The following is a 20,805-nucleotide window of genomic DNA, read 5'->3' as shown; positions in this document are numbered from 1 at the left end:
GAAAGAGAATGAAACTACAGATGAGGTGGTGAATGAGCTTCAGAGGCAATTCACAGCCCTTCAGGTAGATGACGTTTTGGTTGCAAATCAAGATGCTCCGAGTGATTCCAGTTGGGCACAAATATCAAGAATTCGTGGAGCCGACGGACTTCTTAAGTATAACCGAATTTCTAGAGTAATGCTCTCTATTCTCACCATACCCCATAGCAATGCAGAATGAGAATGTGTTATCAGCCTTGTGAAGAAAAATAGAATAGAGTTCAGATCATCCATGTCCAATGAATCTCTGGAGTCTATTTCTATTTTGAAGACCAGGAGTTCTGGTTCCTGTTTTGACAAAACACTTTCTCAAGACTTTTTGAAGGAAGCTAAAAAGGCCACAACTATAACTAAAGTCGAACTAGCATGTGATTTGCAGTGTGTATTATATTATTTCTTGCTTGTGTTTCGTTAAACAAATTTTATTGTGTAAAGCCTTTTTCAATTATCACATATCTGCTTAATTTATCAAGGAAGTCCTGTTATGTATGCTCCAAACTATTATTCACCACGCCTGCTGCTGTTTAACATGGATTTCTTCTTGATTGGTGTGTACATCTACAAATCATTGACCTATGATGGTGTCATATACATTCAGCAATCCCCTCTGTCGGCATGAAAGTGTTTGTTCTTCCTTCAGCTTTTGTCTGCCAGATCTTCCTTCTGTCCATTTGAAAAGGGTCTAACGCAAGGAACAACAAGATTGCCCGGAACCATAGGAGAAACCCATGATACAAATAATAACAAACCCCCACCTCCCCAGGAAGCACATACCGAACAAGTCAATCTCTTAAGAAAACATGAGAAGACACTAAACAAAACTAAATCTCAGGAGTGTGATTTGCGAGAACTTAAGGAGAAAACTTCCACAGGAACACACCCTAAAATCCTAAGGGAAAACAATCGGCAAGTAAAATATGACAAAAACAAAACTGATTCAGAAATCTTGGTAATCCACTCGCCTACGGTAACATCTGATAAACCAGAGGGAAGGACCAACCGAGCGAATCGGAATAGACTTTCAGGAAAAGGAAATGGCTTACAAACCGTCCTTCTGGCCAAAAGACGTCACAGTGCAAAGATATCGATTTCGCCCCTCACAACTGTCCTCCTATGGAACATCGAAGGATTGAAAAGCATAGCAAAGATCTCTACTAGTCAAGTACTTTTCACAAGTGATACAGTTATCCTAACGGAAATCTTTCTAACTGAACCCATGGACATTCCAGGCTACTACGGAGTACACGCTCTGGCAACCCAAAAGCAGGAAGGCCGACCCTCAGGGGTTGTCTCCTGTCTTTATAACAACAAAATGGGCAAAGTAACAAAACCACACACAGAGGACAACATGGTTTGACGGGGAATGCTATGAACTAAGACATATAACACTGCAAGCCCTCCATAAAGCGAGATATTGCGGAGAAACAGAGGACATTAAAGAATACTCAATGAAACGAAAAAAGTAAAAACTCACTCTAAAAGATAAAAAATGGGCATCATCAGGAACAAGAAGCAGAAAAATTAGTCGAAGAGGCGAACAGAGACCTGTTCGTCGTCTTAAAACGGAACAATGTCCAGCAAACCATGACAATACAAATGGACGTGTGGGAAAACCATTTCAATAACATCCTCAACCTGACGTGCACCACTCCAACCACAAGTGTATCGACACGAACAGGAAGTCAACCAAAGTTGCACCCAATCCCAATAATGACTCATGAGGTGAAACAAGCCATATCAAAAGCCAAAAGCAGGAAAGCTGCTGGTCCTGATGGAATCTACAATGAACTTATCAAGGCAATCGAAGACGTACTTCTAGAAGTGTGGACTGAGTTATTTAATGCGTGTCTAGACAGTGCACAAATACCTGAATCTTGGAGGAGGTCCACGATGAAAATAATCTATAAAGGAAAAGGAGACAACACGGACCCAAACTCAATCAGAGGCATTACCCTAGAAAACAATGCTTTCAAGATCTTTATGAGAATAATCACGGACCGATTAGTGAGGGAAACAGACCATCTCCTCCCTGAACGTCAGTATGGCTTCAGAAAACATCGCTCGACACTGCAGACAATTGCAAGTGACTCATCTCATGTTTTAATCCGTATTGAAATGTGTTATTTGTAATAACAAAGTTTTTATTCTAATCAACCTGTTCAACACATTATAATGTTGTCCACAATTAAAATATCTTCATTAATTGACAAGTTATTTGTGGGACATGTTTCACTCCCTTACAGAGCATCATCAGCCAGATCTGAATCTCGAAGAATGGTTATGTTCGTAAACAATGACTCCAGAACTATTGAAACATTTTTTCACAAACTTAAATGTACTCTATTAGAATATAATAAAATACATAAACCTTGATCATGTCTTAATAACATAGGCTCAACTTGTGACAGGATCAACCAAATCTTTATCTCGAAGAATGGTTACGTATTTAAACAATGACTCAAGAACTATTAAACCATTATTTCATAAACTCAAACTTATTTTACTAGAGTATCATAAAATCAGAATCTTTGGTGACGTCTTAAAAACTTGGGTTTAGTAGGAGAGACACATTAAAATTGTGGTAGAATGAGTTGTTCTTAAATACTTAAAACAAGTAGCATGTCTAACATATTAGAAAGATTTGAAATTCAATTTTAAGAACTAAATTTGAAAATTTCTTTGTAATGAGGTCTGGTGAAAGTTTTATATCCCTTAACTAGCAACACAACTTCTGATTACTTACAAGATTCCTTTTCTTGTTACAGAATTACAGCAAGATAAACTACTTAACAACTTTTAACCACTATCGTCGATTTACATCCCTTTCAATCACTCCTTTTTAAATCTGCAATTTCAACATATGGTCACTGACGTCAACAAGAGCTATTTATGCAACAGGACTCGCCCTGGTCAAACGACGACAAGTATTTAAATCTCATGAAGATCAATATTATCCTGTTACAAGTACAATTATCAAATCGATGAGATCTTTGAATCTTTATAGACTCTTATCCTTAAGGGATATAAAACTTTTTTACCAAATCTCATTACAAAGAAACTTTCAAATTTAGTTCTTAAGATAGAATTTCACCTATTTCAAAGATGTAAAACATGCTACATGTTTTAAGTATTTTAGAATAACTCATTCTACCACAATTTTATTGTATATCTTCTACTAAGCCCATGTTATTAAGACATGATCAAGGTTTATATATTGTATGATATTCCAATAGAGTAGATTTAAGTTTGTGAAAAAATGTTTCAATAGTTCTGGAGACATTGTTTACGATCATAACCATTCTTCGAGATTCAGATCTGGCTGATGATGCTCTGTAAGGGAGCGAAACATGTCCCACAAATAACTTGTCAATTAATGAAGATATTTTAAATGTGACAACATTATAATGTGTTGAACAGGTTGATTAGAATAAAAACTTTGTTATTACAAACTGCAGGCAATAACGAACCTAATAAGTGAAATAGAACAGGCCCTATGATTTCCAAAAGGATAATACTGCGCAGTATTCATCGACTACACAAAAGCCTTCGACACCCTAAACAGAAAAGTAGTGATTGAGAAACTAGCACAAATGATTGGAGAAACACACAGCATTACAGTCCTTCTGAGGAACATCCTAGAATACAACATAGTTAACATAAGTGATGGCATCTCTTTTTCCCAAGATATTTACCAGACCAATGGAGTAATGCAGGGAGACCCAATTAGTCCAATACTATTCAACATTGCAACTGCAGACGTATCGAAAATAGTAGAATTCAGTGAAACAGTATCACAACATGTATATGCTGATGACATGGTAATTGGGTCACCCAACCTGGAAGACCTTTAGGAAGTAGTGAACAAGCTGGAAACATGGGCAGAAGAAAATGATCTCCAGATAAACGAATCTAAAGGAGGAAGAGCTGCAACAAAAGATAAAATTAAATTTCAGAACAGAGACCTAAACATAACAAATTCCTTCAAATACCTTGGAATAACCTTACAAATGACAATCAACTCCTACACAGAATGCACATAAAGGAAAGGGCAACAACAACCATCAAAGTGATATACAGAATTAAAGACCTCCAAAAACTATCTTTAAAAACAGCAATAGAGCTATTTCATGCTGCAATAAGCCCAATTGCCACCTATGGCATTGAAGTTATTTGGGAAAAGTTATCCGTGGCTGACCTTAGGGCCCTAGAGAAACTAAAAGTCAGATTTCTAAAGCGAGTATTAGGTGTGCCTACGTACACGAAGTCCAGATTAGTGTAAAGAGCCATTCTATATTGAGGATCTACGAATCAATCTAGTTCTGCCATTCACAAGATAACTGAAGAGAGAAGAATGAAACGAGCCCAAATCGAGCTTGAATTCTATGCCACCGACGCCATGCTGGGGCAATAATGGACAGAAGCGAACTACGAACAGCGACATGTAGTTACAAGGATGGCAACCCATGACTTCCACCATAAGCTGTGTGCAACTAAGCGATTCCATGAGGTGAACGACGAGTGTGTGTGCTCTCTATGTGAGAAAGTGTGTGATCGCTACCACATACTTAAGTGCAAAAAACAGAACAAGATAAATAAACGAGTACAGTAAAGACAAATAACTATTTAACTCTTTGCACATTTGTGCGCATTTCATTTATTATTAATAGGATACAACTTGGCATTCGTATCACTGCTTCCATCTGTTGCCAAAGAAAATGGTCCATTCTGATGGACTTAACAACTTCAAATAATGCATTTTTTGCCATTTTATTTACAATGCATGTCATTTTCATGCGACCACAGTTGTATTTCTTTGCAACTTCTGATGTGGGAAACATCATCTTAAATAAAGCACCAGCATGATCAGCCGCAATTAAGGGCGCATAGTGTTCCACCAAAAAGGAAGTAAACAGACACTCGGCCCTAATTATGTCACTTTCAACGTTTCCAGACTTGGCAAAAAAGGTGTTGATTTTCTTGTTATCTTCCTTCGATTTAATGGTACTTATGTGTTTACTGCTCTTCGCATGATTACTTAAATCGTTTCTTCCACCATGTGCAATATTAACACCACACTCACATACCGTGCAAAAGGCAAATTTTACTCCTTTTTTTTATTTTAGTATGCACAGAAAATCAACAGAACATGATTCTTTAAATGTCTGGAAGTTCTGTTTCTTGTTGGATTTATTCATGATAATCTATAATAGGAATATAGCATATGTAAATATCCGATTTAAAATGTCTCTATATCTATTGAAACATCGAAAGGAACCTGGATCACTGAATGTCACATAAAATTATGATATAAACACTCAAGGCAGTCAAACACTTCATTAAAACGTGTCAAAGCACACAAAGTCTTAAACCATTAAATGAACATGACGCCAACATCGTGTATTCAAAGTTACAAACTTCATAACTGTTCCATAGTGAACTGAAAATCACAATACTAAAAAGAAAGTATAGAGGTTCCATCTTTTCAATACACTGTTATTAAGTTGTACCAATATTAAGTTACAACATGTTAACTTTGGGACCAGTTTCGACACATTTAAAGTGTCATCATCAGCTGTTTAAGAGAACAAGGCAAAAGGACTAAATCATGTGTGTATGTATGTTTAGTCATCAGCCCGAAGACTGGTTGGATCCTCAACAGTTCCACCATGAGCTGTCATAAATGGCCTAGGCATCACTGAAGAGACGTACTAGGGAAATGAGGAGTGAGGTAGTTTCCCGTTGCTTTCCTCACCGAGCCAGAAGTTGCTATTACATATCAGTCTGCCAAGCCCACTGAAATGCATGCACCAACCGACCCTATGAGCAACAGTTTCACACCATTCATAGCAGGGACTGACTGTGTAAGGAATGGCATTACTAGCATTGCTCATACCTTAGTCACTTTCATATTGTCAAAGCCAAGGATAAGACAGAGACAGATCAATGAAAGTAACAAAATTGCTCTAGTCCATACCAGAAGACTTAGTGCAGTGTAAACACTAGGTCCCGCCAGCAAAATTATAAACACACATAACCAGGGGTCGAAAAATACCGGGCGCCCAGTCGCCATGGCGCCTGAAAATTTTTACCTGGCGCCTAAATTTTCAAATTCGGGTTTGAAAATTTATTTTTTTGAAATCCGGAGTTCCCTTACATGTACGTTCCCATCACTTTACAAAGTAACAAGGCGTGTGGTGTTTCACGTTGTTTTCTGTAGCTCATATATTTTAATATGTGCAATAAACATTTTATGTGCTTCTGGCAGTCTTGAATTCTGTAATTGCTCTTCGTACCTTGGAACTGGACGTTTCAGTTCTGCGCGGTAGCTGCCTAGCGGTCCCCGTCCAACAAGTATCCTTACATGTGGACATCGAGTTCCATTACAGATGATCAGCTATCGGTAGCCGAGTACAAAGATCAGACCAGAGTTTGGAGAAATGCAGAGAACTACTAAGTGAAACAATTCCACAAACACTACATTACCGCCATCCTTCCCGTGACTAGCCGTTCCTCAACTATTGCCGCCTAAGCAGTGCTGATAAATTCCCGTGGAATTCATTCTTTGCATTTAGAACATATGGAATGACGTGTTTATCAGTTCTTGTATTTTCACCGAACAATATTTATACTTTTAATTTAATTACAGCATCTTGGTATTGAACGGTTTGCACTTTATAAATACGGTTGTGTTTATTCCTGTGCGTTTAGGAAAATTTGCAACGGAGCATCAGACATCGAAGCTCGCGAACACGGAAGCCATTTACCGCTGGTGTATTTTACGTTTCTATGCTAAACTTGAGAAAATCGGCAAAATGAAACGAACAAAACCGCACAAATTGACTGATGTGAGTAACAGTGTCTTCTTTCAGATTTCTTCATAAGTAGGGCCCGTAAATGTAACACAAAGTGGTACAAAAGGGCGTGAATGTGAGAAAACACTTGATGGAAGTGCCGACTGTAGAGTTCAGGACGACAATGACCAACGTGAAATTTATGGTGTTCAAGACAATGATAGGTCAAACATCAAAAATACGTCGAAATTTCAATTTTCAGGCAAACGGAAATTTCAGCACTTTCAGCGAAGTGCGTAAAGAAAATGAATGCTAATGTTACAGCATATGAATGCATTGTTCATGGCATCTTATATTGCAAAAAATAACAGACCCTACACTGATATTGAAGGTTTGGTTACATTGTTAAGTAATCTGAATGTTACTGATTCAGAGAAGTATGAGAATGATACACAATGCAGAGAATTGTAGCTTGAATGACAACCGTGGCTGTGCTATGAAGAAGGAATTGCGAAGTGTAAATTATGCATTAACTTTCGTAGTATTGCCGACAAACATTCTAAAGGTGTATCCGGATTTTCAGGACCATTTAAACTGGAAATGTTTAAAGCAAACGAAAAATTCTATCCTCACTCGAAATGTTAGGAGGCTGAAAAATTGGCGTAACAGCCCCAAAGTGCCTTGGCCTACCAAGCGACCGCTGCTCAGCCCGGAGGCCTGGAGATTATGAGGTGTCGTGCGGTTAGCACGACGAATCCTCTCGGCCGTTATCCTTGGTTTTCTTGGCCGGGGTCGCCATCTCACCGTCAGATAGCTCCTCAACTGTAATCATGTAGGCTGAGTGGACCTCGAACCAGCCCTCAGATCCAGGTCAAAATCCGTAACCTGGCCGGAAATCGAACCCGGGGCCTCCAGGTAAGAGGCAGGCACGCTACCACTACACCGCGGGGTCGGCAGGAGGCTGAAAGTTTCATGAAAAATCCTGAATGTGCACTTTTAGCGAGGTGCGTCAAGAAAATGAATGCTAAAAAAAACAGACCCTACACTGATTTTGAAGGTTTGTTTGCGTTGTTAAGCATGTTGAATGTTACTGGTGGGAAATCAAACAGGCACATGTAGTGTAATTTTAAAAGATGCTGCCCTTGAAGGTGACTGGTGATTATTTGGGTTAGTATATCTTAAAATATAAATTTACATTCTTATATGAAATGAGACTATACTACTTAAGGTCATATTTCAAAAATAATACGTAGCTTTATCCTAGTCTAACCTGTGGTGTTCATAATGTATATTTGTGAAAAATGTGCTGGCTCCTGATGAAAAGGGGCTGGCTACTGAATTATTTCTATTTTCTTCTACCCCTGCACATAACAAATATAAGACATTATTTACAGTCAAAAGGATGTACGTAGAAATATCAACACTTTTTATGAAAAAGTAAATTCAGTGTTTATATAACTGTTTATGATTTAGTCCTCTTGCCCTGTTCTCTTAATCGGGTGATGATGACACTTTAAATGTGTCGAAACCGGTCCCAAAGTTAACATGTTGTTACTTAATATTGGTAAAACTTAATAACAGTGTATTGAAAAGGTGGAACCTCTATACTTTCTTTTTACTATTGTGCCAACATCCTGAACAAAGAATATGCACATGGTAAAAAACATACACACACATGGAACTAATCTAATTCTTCTTTTTTATAATTTAATGGACTTCGCTAATAGCAGTATACCCAGTTCTGGAATGAATGTAATTAGTCCAATAAATACAGGGAAATGAAAAGCACGAAGTTATAACACAAAAACTCGAACACTTCATTAAAATATGTCATAACCTTAAAAGGCCAAAAGATTCAAGGAATACCAACTTAGTGAACAAAATACACTCATGTGATCAAAGATTGTAGGTTAAATCGCAACAAGCGAAAAGAGCGGAACAAAGAATTTGCGGAGCAGAGACTATCGACACCTAAGATTCACATGGAAGAACTGTTATCCCGCCTTTAAATTCAATGCCAAAAACGACACAAACATCACAGGTTAAAAATACCAATCATATCAAAGAATGAGTTATCAGCTATCATAGACTTGCCTTCGACCGAGACCGAGCATGCTTCTACCCACGCAAGCAATTGATTGTATGGAACTGAAGAGATTATCGAATATTAACGTTTCAAATTTTTGTCCACGAAGTCATAAAATGACACCGCCCATCCGTAACACCATAAAATGCTGCAATTTCCATAAATTTTATAGATAAACTGTAAAAGTTGGCAGGTATGGACCAGGATATAATCAATATGATACCTTGCAATATCTCCAGGAGCTTTCCAAATACATCTTCTCCTTTTATGATAGTAAAACAAGGTGTTTATTAATACCAGGTTATTCCTCATGCAAAATTCAATCAATTGTTCTCCTCTCTCATTCCTTCGGCCCATTCTAGAGCGGCCTACTACTCCACTATTCTCTCCCTCTCCAAAAATAGCATTCAAGTCACCTAGGATGATGAGGTTCTCATGTCCCTTTACATATCTTATCACATTATTTCCACAGTTTCTGGCATATAAACTTGGGACTACAATAGTATCAATTGGCTTTGTTTCCAATTTAACTCGAATAAATCTAGAACTGTGTTATACATAATACTTCACTCTACTTCCTAAGGCCTTCTTAAGGATGATAGCTACTCCTCGTATCCCAGGTCTATTTTCATCAGTTCCCGTGTGAATTATCCTACAGTCTCCAGACCAAATGTCACCAGATTGAGGCCATCGTATCTCAGATATTCATAGAATATCAGCCTTCATCGATTCATTTCTAGTTTCAAGTTTTCCAGTTTGCCACATTGCAGTAATGTTCTTACATTCCACGTGCCTATCTCCTTCTTATTCGATTTCACCTTCATCTTCCTCCCATCCTTTGTAGTCCCCAACCAAAGATCTGATTGGGGGCTTCTTTACCTCCGGAGTATTTTACAAAAGGCATTAACCATTCTCCACACCATATTGCTGATTCTTAGAACATCGTTGGGATCTTAAATGTGATTTTCCGTTGCCTTCCACATTCTATGCCGTTGACTAAGTCGTTCTGGTTCATCCACCTTTAAGGGTGATTTCCCGTCCCAAGGACAAGAGAGTGCCCTGAACCTCTAGTTGCTCATCCATCTTCCGAAGGGGCTGTATAGAGGAAGGGGTCACTTATACCGGAGCCACTTGGTTCTCTTTCACTCACCTTTTATTACAGGCAACCCATAGGGGAAAATCTAGTGATTAGAAACTGTACACCACCACCTCGCCTATCTTATTGGCTGACATACTAATGATGAATTTTTTCCCCCCCACCAACAGACTCAAACCAGGTAACTACAGCATTATACCATATAGACTTGACGTCTTAACGATCATGACCACCATGTGTGAAATGCACAGTAAAATGTACAAACCAAAACTCTCTTATGATACTTTGACGTTCTCTGAATTGCTGTGGAAAACAGCCAGTGATATTCTGAATCAATATGCCTATGAAACATATGTAACAACAGGTTTTGGTCTAGCTGCAATGTAGGTATAAGCGGACAAAAATATTGTACATGAAGAGAAGAATAAGGGCCTCAGTGAGCACGAATAGGATGAAAAAAGAAAAGTTTGAAGTGCTTATCTCAACAGTGAGTGATGCTTTAGAAGCCATCAGAGTTGTGAACATGTTCTGCAAAGTTACTAAAATTTTTACAAAATAAATTTAAAAATGGGGGAGGGTGTAGTGACATTGTAACACAAATTATGAATAACAGAACATAATTTATAAAGTGTGTATTGGACGAGCAGAATATGAAAGACAATATTTTCTCACTATTATTCCTAAATGGAGAAGCTTGGAGAATGCTGTACATACCGCTCTGTGAAATGTACAACTAAAACTCTCTTATGAAATTTAATACTGTATTTTGTTGTACATACTTCAATTTTGCACTTTAATGTCAGGCTTAAATAAATGTATACAATTTTCATTATTTTCCACCCCACTTGACTGACAGCATATATCTTGATTATGACACCCATTTATGGCAATACAATTTATCAGATCCCTAGGACATTATTATAAACAAGTTCCAAAGTTTTATAATAAATTATACCTCAAATACTGAGAGCTAAACAAAATAATAATGCAGAATACAGGTTAAGACCAAACAGAGAGCTATATTTGAAAATTGAAAAACTAACTGATGTAATGAGGAAAAGAAGACTACAATTTTTTGGACATGTTTACAGAATGGATGACAACAGACTAACCAAGCGCATCTTCAACCTTCTGAATAGTTACAAATCTAAACCTACATGGTTCATTGAAATTGAGAAAGACATGAAAAATGCTGGAATTAAAACAGATACAATCAAAAACAGAACACTTTTTCAGAGAAGCAGTTCAAAAGGCAGCGTTTCAGGAGTGGAAGAAACCAACAACTAGAAGAAAGTGGACTCAAGAAGAGAAGGAGGGACACTCTCGAAAGATGAAGGAAATTTGGAAGCAAAGGAAATCGAACACAACGAAAAGTAACCAAAGTTGATTCATCGTACCCTCCAAATAGGTTATTCGAAAGACAAAGAAGAAGAAGAAGAAGAAGAAGATATTATACTTCACTTTAAACAGAGAAGTCCAAATAATTGAATTTAATAATTTAATGAGCTAATTTTCAGAAAAAAATATTATTACATTTTTTCCTGGAACAGTTCTATTATTTTGTCTTAACATTCATGGTATGAGCGAGCCATTCCAGTACAGGGGGATGTTTTGTTTTGCCTAGAAATAATGTAAGGCTATATCACCATTTGGTACACCAGAACATTCTAACACAATATAATCCTGTTTACATACTCTGCTTGTGTTTTTGAATCTCCAAGACTTCCTCTGATCGGGTAGTAACATTTCTCCAGTTTCGCTCCAATGAGCCACAACCTGCGTTGGATGTATCTGACGTTGTTTCTGCCCTGCTGTCTCCAGGAAGGGACACACTTCCAGATACAGTACAACTTGAACTTGATGTTGCTGTTACTTCTGAAGCAACTGTAATATAAGGGTGACAGATGTAGTAAATGATAATATGAGGTTATCAGCTACTTACATCATTAAAACACAAAAAATAATGTTTTGCTATTATCAAATTCAACAACAACAATAACAACAACAAAAACAACAAAACGATGGGCTATAGGTTATTAAACTTGCATGTGCACACTGCAATTATTAGATACATCAATTTTTCAAGCTTTCTTTGATTTACAGTAGAGTTTCTGTAGTCTGACACTTTGCCAGTCCAACACGTCTAGTACTCTGACACAACAAGCACCAATCATGTGACATTTTCGTTGTAAGAAAGTTTTAAAAACCTCTTCAAAAGCTAAACAACAAAAACAAAGATTAATGATTTTATTTTCCAGGATACGCCTTTTGATGTAGACGAGATGGACTTTAAAGAAATTAATCATGGTTACAAATTGCTGTTCGTTGAATAAAATGTCCTTTTCATTTATTAAAACTTTATAAGTCCAGTATTGTTTTTCTTTTAACAATATGTACTTTTGGCAGCACACAGTACAGTTTACGTTTTTTCAATAAATTAAATGCTTTCATTTAAATAACTTTTTTTTTTTTTTTTCATTGAACATCCAGTAATCCAACAGATATCTATAATCCAACAAGGTCTGGTGCCATAAATGTTGGACTAGAGAGACTCTACTGTTTCTTACAAATAATTACATAAGCCAATAATTCTGACCCAATAATCAGTCATTGGCTGCATGTGTTTGTGTCAGATAATAGCATTGTGTACACTATATCTATAAAGCTGGTTAACAGGCATGATAGCTGAGTGACTCCATCATTAAACTTCTCTGTAAGGTGGCTATGGTCCAAATCTCAGATAAATATTTTCAGTGTCTCTTACTTATTCTCTGGCATTTAATGATTTATAAGTAATTATCATCATGTAAGTACGGGCCTCCTCCACCTGTCTGTCTGTCCATAAATCATATTTCTTTCACACCCCTTTCCCAAACTTTATCCTCTCTCCTCTACATCCTTCTTCAGTAAATCAATCCATTTTTCTCTAGGTCTTCTCACTGGTCCTTTTCTCTGCACTTCTCTTTCATACTTTCTTCTTGCAGTCCTGTTGGCACTCATTCTTTTTATATGGCCAAACCACTGCAGTCTGGTCTTCTGGATAATTTGTAGCAGAAACCAGATTAATGGCTGAGAGGATTCATCATCCTGACCATGTGTCACTTTGTAGGCCAAGGGCCATCGGGGATGTAGTGCCATGGTTATCTTTTATTAATTTGTTTATGTATACACTCAATTAGCTTAGGACCAAGTACAGTAAAAAGTATAATGATTGATTTACACAGGTAGGTAAAAAACAACCGAGCCTATTCAGCAGTGTGTTACTTGTTTTCAAACATTTATCGATTATTTCAAACATTTATCGATTATTGTGAAGTTATGCCTTAAAGGAGAAAAAAAAAATTTAAAAATTCAAGAACACGCTTGTAGACCCAAACCAGAAAATTCAGTCTGACATGAAAAGACTCATCATCATTTGTTTACAGTTCCAGTTTCCCACGTACTGTAAGTTCCGTTTGGTAATAAAAACAAACCAAGAACAGATACAGACAAACTATTTATTTCAAAACAAACTACAATTCGTACACTATCTTTCTGCATAGCTTCCACCATTTTGGAGGCACTTGTCATAGTGTGGCGCAAGTTTATGTATGCTTTCTTCATGAAACGTTGCCATATATGCTGTCAACTTCATCATCGTTGTTGAATTTTTGTCCTTCAAGGCTCTAGACACAATCCTGTAAGAGTTGTCATGTCTTGTTCGCAGTGTGAGGTTTGGCATTTTCATGAATGAAAACATACAGTTAGTTAGCATTCCTCGGTGCTTATTCTGTATTTCATGACGCAGTTTCCTAAGCATTTCACAGTAAACATTTGCATTGATTGTTTCACCCTGCGTGTCGATCCCAAAAGACTGAACGCATGATTTTTCAAAGTGTCAAGATTTGCTTTACTGGTGACAAAGTGTGCCTCTGTTCCATGATTCTTGTTTTCATTGAGGGGTTTCAAACGCGACCCAAGTCTCATCTCTGATCACTATCTTGCTTAGAAAATCATCACCATTTTTGTTGTAACATGTCAAAACGTTATGTGCGCTGCCCTGTTGCTGTTATTTTGTGTTGCTCTCTAAGATTTTTTGCCACCCAACAAGAACACAGTATTTGAAATTTCAGTTTTTCAGAAACAATTTCATGAAGTGATCTAGAAATTCGCAGAAAGTGCATAGACAGATCAGATAGTGTAAACCTAAGGTTTTCCCTGATGCATTCTTTAACTGCACGAACCAAGTCTTTATTAACCAATGATGGACAACCACTTTGTTTGACAACACGCACTTGATCCCGTCCTTCATTGAACTGTCCGACCCATCTCCTTACCACTGAATCACTCACTGCATTTTGTCCGTACACCTTGCAAATCTGTTGATGAATGTTGACTGGTTTAATATTCTTTGCATTCACAAAACGAATGGCAGATATAATTTCACATGCAGGAGGATTTTCAATCAACATCGCCATTCTAAACAAGCACTATAAAGCATAAACAACAGATAGTGATATCAAAATGACGTATTCTTCTTCTTCTTCTCCTCCTTGACTACGGCGCATGTACCGAACTGTGATGATAGCAATGCAGGGCAATGGATAAAAAAGGAACTTACTTTCTGGACGTGCTAAGTGTATCATCACTATACCATCAAGTTTACCACTTTTGACAATAGAAAGATGTAAAAATATATACAACATCCATTCAAACAAGAATAACTAGAAGTCTACTGCATAGTCTATGCTTGTCCCATTGTTGCCATAAGACGTATCTGTGTTGGTGTGACGTAAAGCAAATAGCAAAATATTCTAAACTTAATAACAGAATAAAGATTGACTAATTGACTGATTGATTGATTGATTGATTGATTGATTGATTGATTGATTGACTGACTGATTGAACCAAGAGATTTATTTCTTTAAACATGCTTTTTCCCTGATAACCTTTAGGATCTTTTTTTCTATTTGCTTTACATCGCACCAACACAGATAGGTCTTCTGGCGACAATGGGATAGGGAAGGCCTAGGAGTGGGAAGGAAGTGGCCGTAGCCTTAATTAAGGTACAGCCCCAGCACTTGCCTGGTATGACAATGGGAAACCACGGAAAACCATCTTCAGGGCTGCCGACAATGGGATTCGAGCCCACTATCTCTCGGATGCAAGTTCACAGCTGCGCGACTCTAATTGCACGGCCAATTGCCCAGTCTTTAGAATTTCAGATTTGGAAGTTTACTTACTTAGCAAATGACTTAACACAGGTCCAGACAGGAGAATCTAACAAAATGCAAAGAGAGAACATGTTTGTAATTTGTTAGTAAATCAGGAAGGGTTCGTATGAAGCATTAACATAAAAATAATCCTTTTCCATCTTTGACATGTGGCAAAGTGTTTTAAGTTGACAAGTTATACATTCAACCACTGGACTAAATGAGTATGAACGGAAAGAACATTTAGACAAAATGAGGTTGATAGTCAGGAAAGGAACTTAACAAATCAGAAATTTTGAAACCTCATTTACGTAGTTTATTATACAGCACTTGGTATTTAGTGCCAAGATTGTCCAACGACATGTTCAACTCGCCTGGTGAATTATTTCTATTTAACACCCATAGGTGATCTGTGCATCTGGATGCCAGATGATGATAATGAGGTAGGGAGAGAGTAAAACCCAGGTCGGCACATAGCCTACTCTTGTCAAATAACACCACAGGGCCGTTCATGAATTAATATCTCCATGCGACGGGACGAATTACCATCAACAAAGTCATGTGCCCTCACTCTATATGAGCAGTGTGGAGAGGTTTGGAAATCAATCCCAGCTTTTGGCACGCAATCCACTGTAGACCACTACCTCTTCTGCCCTGCTGGCCAACATTCTAGTGTTGAATTCTTCTACTTTCTACTAACGGCACTTGAACTGACTAACCACGGCGTTGGACCATATAGACTTGACTCCTTAACGATCATGGCCACAAGCATAGGCATCGTCCCATGACCCTAGTATATCCTGTTCAACGAGGAGGGAGGTAGCTTCTGCAGCTATCAGGAAAGACAGGGCTGACCAGGAGGGGAGGGGATCAAATGAGATGGGTAGGGTTGAGGCTCTGGTCATGGGGGATTCCACTGTTAGACACGTGGGGAAAGTGTGTGGAGGAAAAGGTACCAGGGTAGAGTGTTATCCAGGAATTAGGTTGAGGCAGATGTTGAGGAAAGTAGAAGAGAGGGAGGAGGGGAAGGAGAAGGTGGTAGTGTTTCACGTTGGTACCAACAACGTAAGGCAAGCTGATATAAGTACCAACATAGTTGGAGATGTGTGGGATCTGGTAAATGCAGCACGGGTGAAGTTTAAGAAAGCGGAGATTGTTATTAGTGGAATACTGTGTAGAAGGGATACTGACTGGAGGGTGATTGGGGACTTAAATGAGACTATGGAGTGGGTATGTGGGAAACTGGGAGTGAAATTTCTAGATCCTAATGGGTGGGTAGGAGATAGGGATCTGCGCTCAGATGGCCTTCATTTAAACCGCAGTGGTACGTATAAGTTAGGAAATTTGTTTGGAAGGGTAATAGGGAGGTACATTCAGGGAAACGGGATGGCCTAGGGAGCGGTGATAAGGGAACAGGGAACTGGAAATCAAGTAGGGATGACATAAAATTGTTAGTGTTGAACTGTAGAAGTATTGTAAGGATAGGAATAGAATTAAGTAATTTAATAGATATATATTTACCAGATATTGTAATAGGAGTTGAATCATGGCTGAGAAATGATATAATGGATGCAGAAATTTTCTCACGGCACTGGAGTGTGTATTGTAGAGATAGGATAGGAAGGGTGGAAGGGGGAGTGTTCATTCTGGTGAAAGAAGAATTTGTAAGCTACGAAAAAGTTAAAGATGAGACAAATGAAATTCTAGGTGTAAGGCTCATTTCTAAAGATAATAGGCAACTTGATATATTTGGAGTGTACAGATCGGGAAAGGGTAGCACTGACGCGGATTTGGAATTATTTGATAGGATAGTCAGCTATGTGGGAAACGACATGGAAAGAAATGTGATTGTAGCGGGAGGTCTGAATTTTCCAGATGTCAATTGGGAAGGAAATGCGAACGACAGGAAGCATGAACAACAAATGGCAAATAAGTTAATATGGGAAGGACAGCTGATTCAGAAAGTGATGGAACCAACCAGAGGGAAAAATATCCTGGATGTCGTAGTGATAAAACCAGATGAGCTCTATAGGGAAACCGAAGTAACAGATGGTATTAGTGATCATGAAGCTGGTTTTGTGGTAGTTAAAAATAAATGTGATAGAAAGGAAGGTCTTAAAAGTAGGACTGTTAGGCAGTACCATGTGGCTGATAAAGCAGGCATGAGGCAGTTACTAAAAAGTAACAATTATCGGTGGAAAACAGTAAATAAAAATGTAAACAGACTCTGGGATGGGTTTAAAGAAATTGTTGAGGAATGCGAAAACAGGTTTGTACCATTAAGGGTAGTAAGGAATGGTAAAGACCCACCTTATTATAATAGAGAAATAAAGAGACTAAGAAAGAGACTGGAAAGAAATAGAGTGGAAGTAAGGAGAAATTGAAGGAACTTACTAGAAAATTGAATCTAGCAAAGAAGGCAGCTAAGGATAACATGATGGCAAGCATAATTGGCAGTCATACGAATTTTAGTGAAAAATAGAAGTGTATGTATAGGTATTTTAAGGCAGAAACAGGTTCCAAGAAGGACATTCCAGGAATAATTAATGAACAAGGGGAGTGTGTATGTGAGGATCTTCAAAAGGCAGAAGTATTCAGTCAGCAGTATGTAAAGATTGTTGGTTACAAGGATAATGTCGAGATAGAGAAGGAGACTAAGGCCAAAGAAGTAATAAAATTTACATATGATAACAATGACATTTACAATAAGATACAAAAGTTGAAAACTAGAAAAGCGGCTGGAATTGATCAGATTTCTGGGGATATATTAAAGACAATGGGTTGGGATATAGTACCATATCTGAAGTACTTATTTGATTATTGTTTGGTCGGAGGAGCTATACCAGATGAATGGAGAGTTGCTATAGTAGCCCCTGTGTATAAAGGAAAGGGTGATAGACATAAAGCTGAAAATTACAGGCCAGTAAGTTTGACATGCATTGTATATAAGCTTTGGGAAGGCATTCTTTCTGATTATATTAGACATGTTTGTGAAATTAATAACTGGTTCGATAGAAGGCAATTCGGTTTTAGGAAAGGTTATTCCACTGAAGCTCAACTTGTAGGATTCCAGCAAGATATAGCAGATATCTTGGATTCTGGAGGTCAAATGGACTGTATCGCGATTGACCTGTCTAAAGCATTTGATAGGGTGGATCATGGGAGACTACTGGCAAAAATGAGTGCAATTGGACTAGACAAAAGAGTGACTGAATGGGTTGCTATATTTCTAGAAAACAGATCTCAGAGAATTAGAGTAGGTGAAGCTTTATCTGACCCTGTAATAATTAAGAGGGGAATCCCCCAAGGCAGTATTATCGGACCTTTATGTTTTCTTATATATATATAAATGATATGAGTAAAGGAGTGGAATCTGAGGTAAGGCCTTTTGCGGATGATGTTATTCTCTATAGAGTGATAAATAAGTTACAAGATTGTGAGCAACTGCAACGTGACCTCGAAAATGTTGTGAGATGGACAGCAGGCAATGGTATGTTGATAAACGGGGTTAAAAGTCAGGTTGTGAGTTTCACAAATAGGAAAAGTCCTCTCAGTTTTAATTACTGCGTTGATGGGGTGAAAGTTCCTTTTGGGGATCATTGTAAGTATCTAGGTGTTAATATAAGGAAAGATCTTCATTGGGGTAACCACATAAATGGGATTGTAAATAAAGGGTACAGATCTCTGCACATGGTTATGAGGGTGTTTAGGGGTTGTACTAAGGATGTAAAGGAGACTGCATATAAGTCTCTGGTAAGACCCCAACTAGAGTATGGTTCCAGTGTATGGGACCCTCACCAGGATTACCTGATTCAAGAACTGGAAAAAATCCAAAGAAAAGCAGCTCGATTTGTTCTGGGTGATTTCCAACAAAAGAGTACCGTTACAAAAATGTTGCAATGTTTGGGTTGGGAAGAATTGAGAGAAAGAAGAAGAGCTGGTCGACTAAGTGGTATGTTCCGAGCTGTCAGCGGAGAGATGGCGTGGAATGACATTAGTAGACGAATAAGTTTGAATGGCGTTTATAAAAGTAGGAAAGATCACAATATGAAGATAAAGTTGGAATTCAAGAGGACAAACTGGGGCAAATATTCATTTATAGGAAGGGGAGTTAGGGATTGGAATAACTTACCAAGGGAGATGTTCAATAAATTTCCAATTTCTTTGAAATCATTTAGGAAAAGGCTAGGAAAGCAACAGATAGGGAATCTGCCACCTGGGCGACTGCCCTAAATGCAGATCAGTATTGATTAATTGATTGAGTATAGAGTGGTATAACCTGCTCAGTCCTAACCATATCCCAGGAGACTTAAATCTACCACATACGACCTGTTATTGGAGGTACCTGACATTTTAGAGCATGGGAATTGGTGCTTGCAAAATAAGGTTAGGAAAATCTGATGTACATCTACCACAAGTCTGAATTTAAAATAAAATCCTTCTAATATTTTGAAGCTACATAACCTACCAGAAAATTATTTAGACACTTAAAAAACAACTCATTAATTGTATGAACATGGCCAACTCCTCGGTTTTTTCCATTGGTTTTATGTTGCACCGACTCAGAGAGGTCTTATAACAACAGTATAACACAGGGCTAGCAATGGGAAGGAAGCGACTGTGGGCTTAATTAAAGGTGGAGTAAAAATAGGAAACCATAGAAAACCCATCTTCAGGGCTGCCAACAGTAGGGTTCGAATTCACCATCAACTGAATGCAAGCTTACAGCTACACAGCTCAAACCACTCAGCCAACATGCTTGGTTGCAACATTTTTTGATGGCAAGAATCGAGTGGTATGTAGGCTTTATTTTAGCAACAGATGATCATTACTAAATAAATCACTGCATCTGCAGTACCGGTAATTATAGTGTACTTGACCAAACTACATCAACCCTTTTTGGTGTGACAAAAAAAATTAATAGAGTAATGTCCCAGTTAATTTATTTAGGCCTAGGCATTTTTGCAGCACCTTTTGGCAAATGAACAAGCACCATGTATTAAGTGAAGTGTTTTTTTAATATTTGCTTTACACTGCATCAACATAGGTAAGTCTTATGGTAACGATGGGTTAGGAAAGGGCTAGGAGTGAGAAGGAAGTGACCGTGGCCTTAATTAAGGTACAGCCCCAGTATTTGCCTGATGTGAAGATGGGAAATTACGGAGAACCATCTTTAGGACTGCCGACAGTGGGGTTCGAACCCACTATATACCGAATGCAAGCTGATAGCTACCTGGCCCAAAATGCACAGCCAGTTGCTCGGTATTAAGTGAAATAAACAAGCTGGTTTTACTTCACATAAACAATGAAAGAATTGTTGCCATAGATGCTTTCACGGGCCGTACTTTTAGACATGATACTGTATAGGCTTTTGGGCTTATGCCGTGTCAAGAAAATAAGGTGAAATTCTTTGTGTTTCGCAGAGAACTGAGCTCTGCGTCATCAGAAGAAAATCTTGACTGTCCACGAGAAAGGCTTCTTAAACAATATAAAAAAGAAAGGAATAGGCCTACTACGATTTTAATAATTACCTAGCAAAATACCCATTCCTGCCACATTCACAGAATTCAATGTTAAGTTATCCAGCTACACACTTGATAG

General features: G+C 38.0%; 1 protein-coding gene across 1 annotated transcript in view; it reads right to left on the bottom strand.

The window, feature by feature from the left end:
• LOC136877752 (uncharacterized) overlaps nt 1–20,805 on the bottom strand; it is a 68,735-nt gene that overhangs the window by 45,154 nt on the left and 2,776 nt on the right. Inside the window, exon 2 of the mRNA XM_067151959.2 lies at nt 11,708–11,896. Coding sequence (XP_067008060.2) covers nt 11,708–11,896 — 189 coding nt within the window. The remainder of the gene's footprint in view (nt 1–11,707; nt 11,897–20,805) is intronic.

This window comes from Anabrus simplex, chromosome 7 (genome assembly GCF_040414725.1).
Source record: "Anabrus simplex isolate iqAnaSimp1 chromosome 7, ASM4041472v1, whole genome shotgun sequence".
Taxonomy (NCBI): domain Eukaryota; kingdom Metazoa; phylum Arthropoda; class Insecta; order Orthoptera; family Tettigoniidae; genus Anabrus; species Anabrus simplex.
Note: the sequence above shows the minus strand (reverse complement) of the source record. Positions and strands in the feature narration are given on the sequence as shown.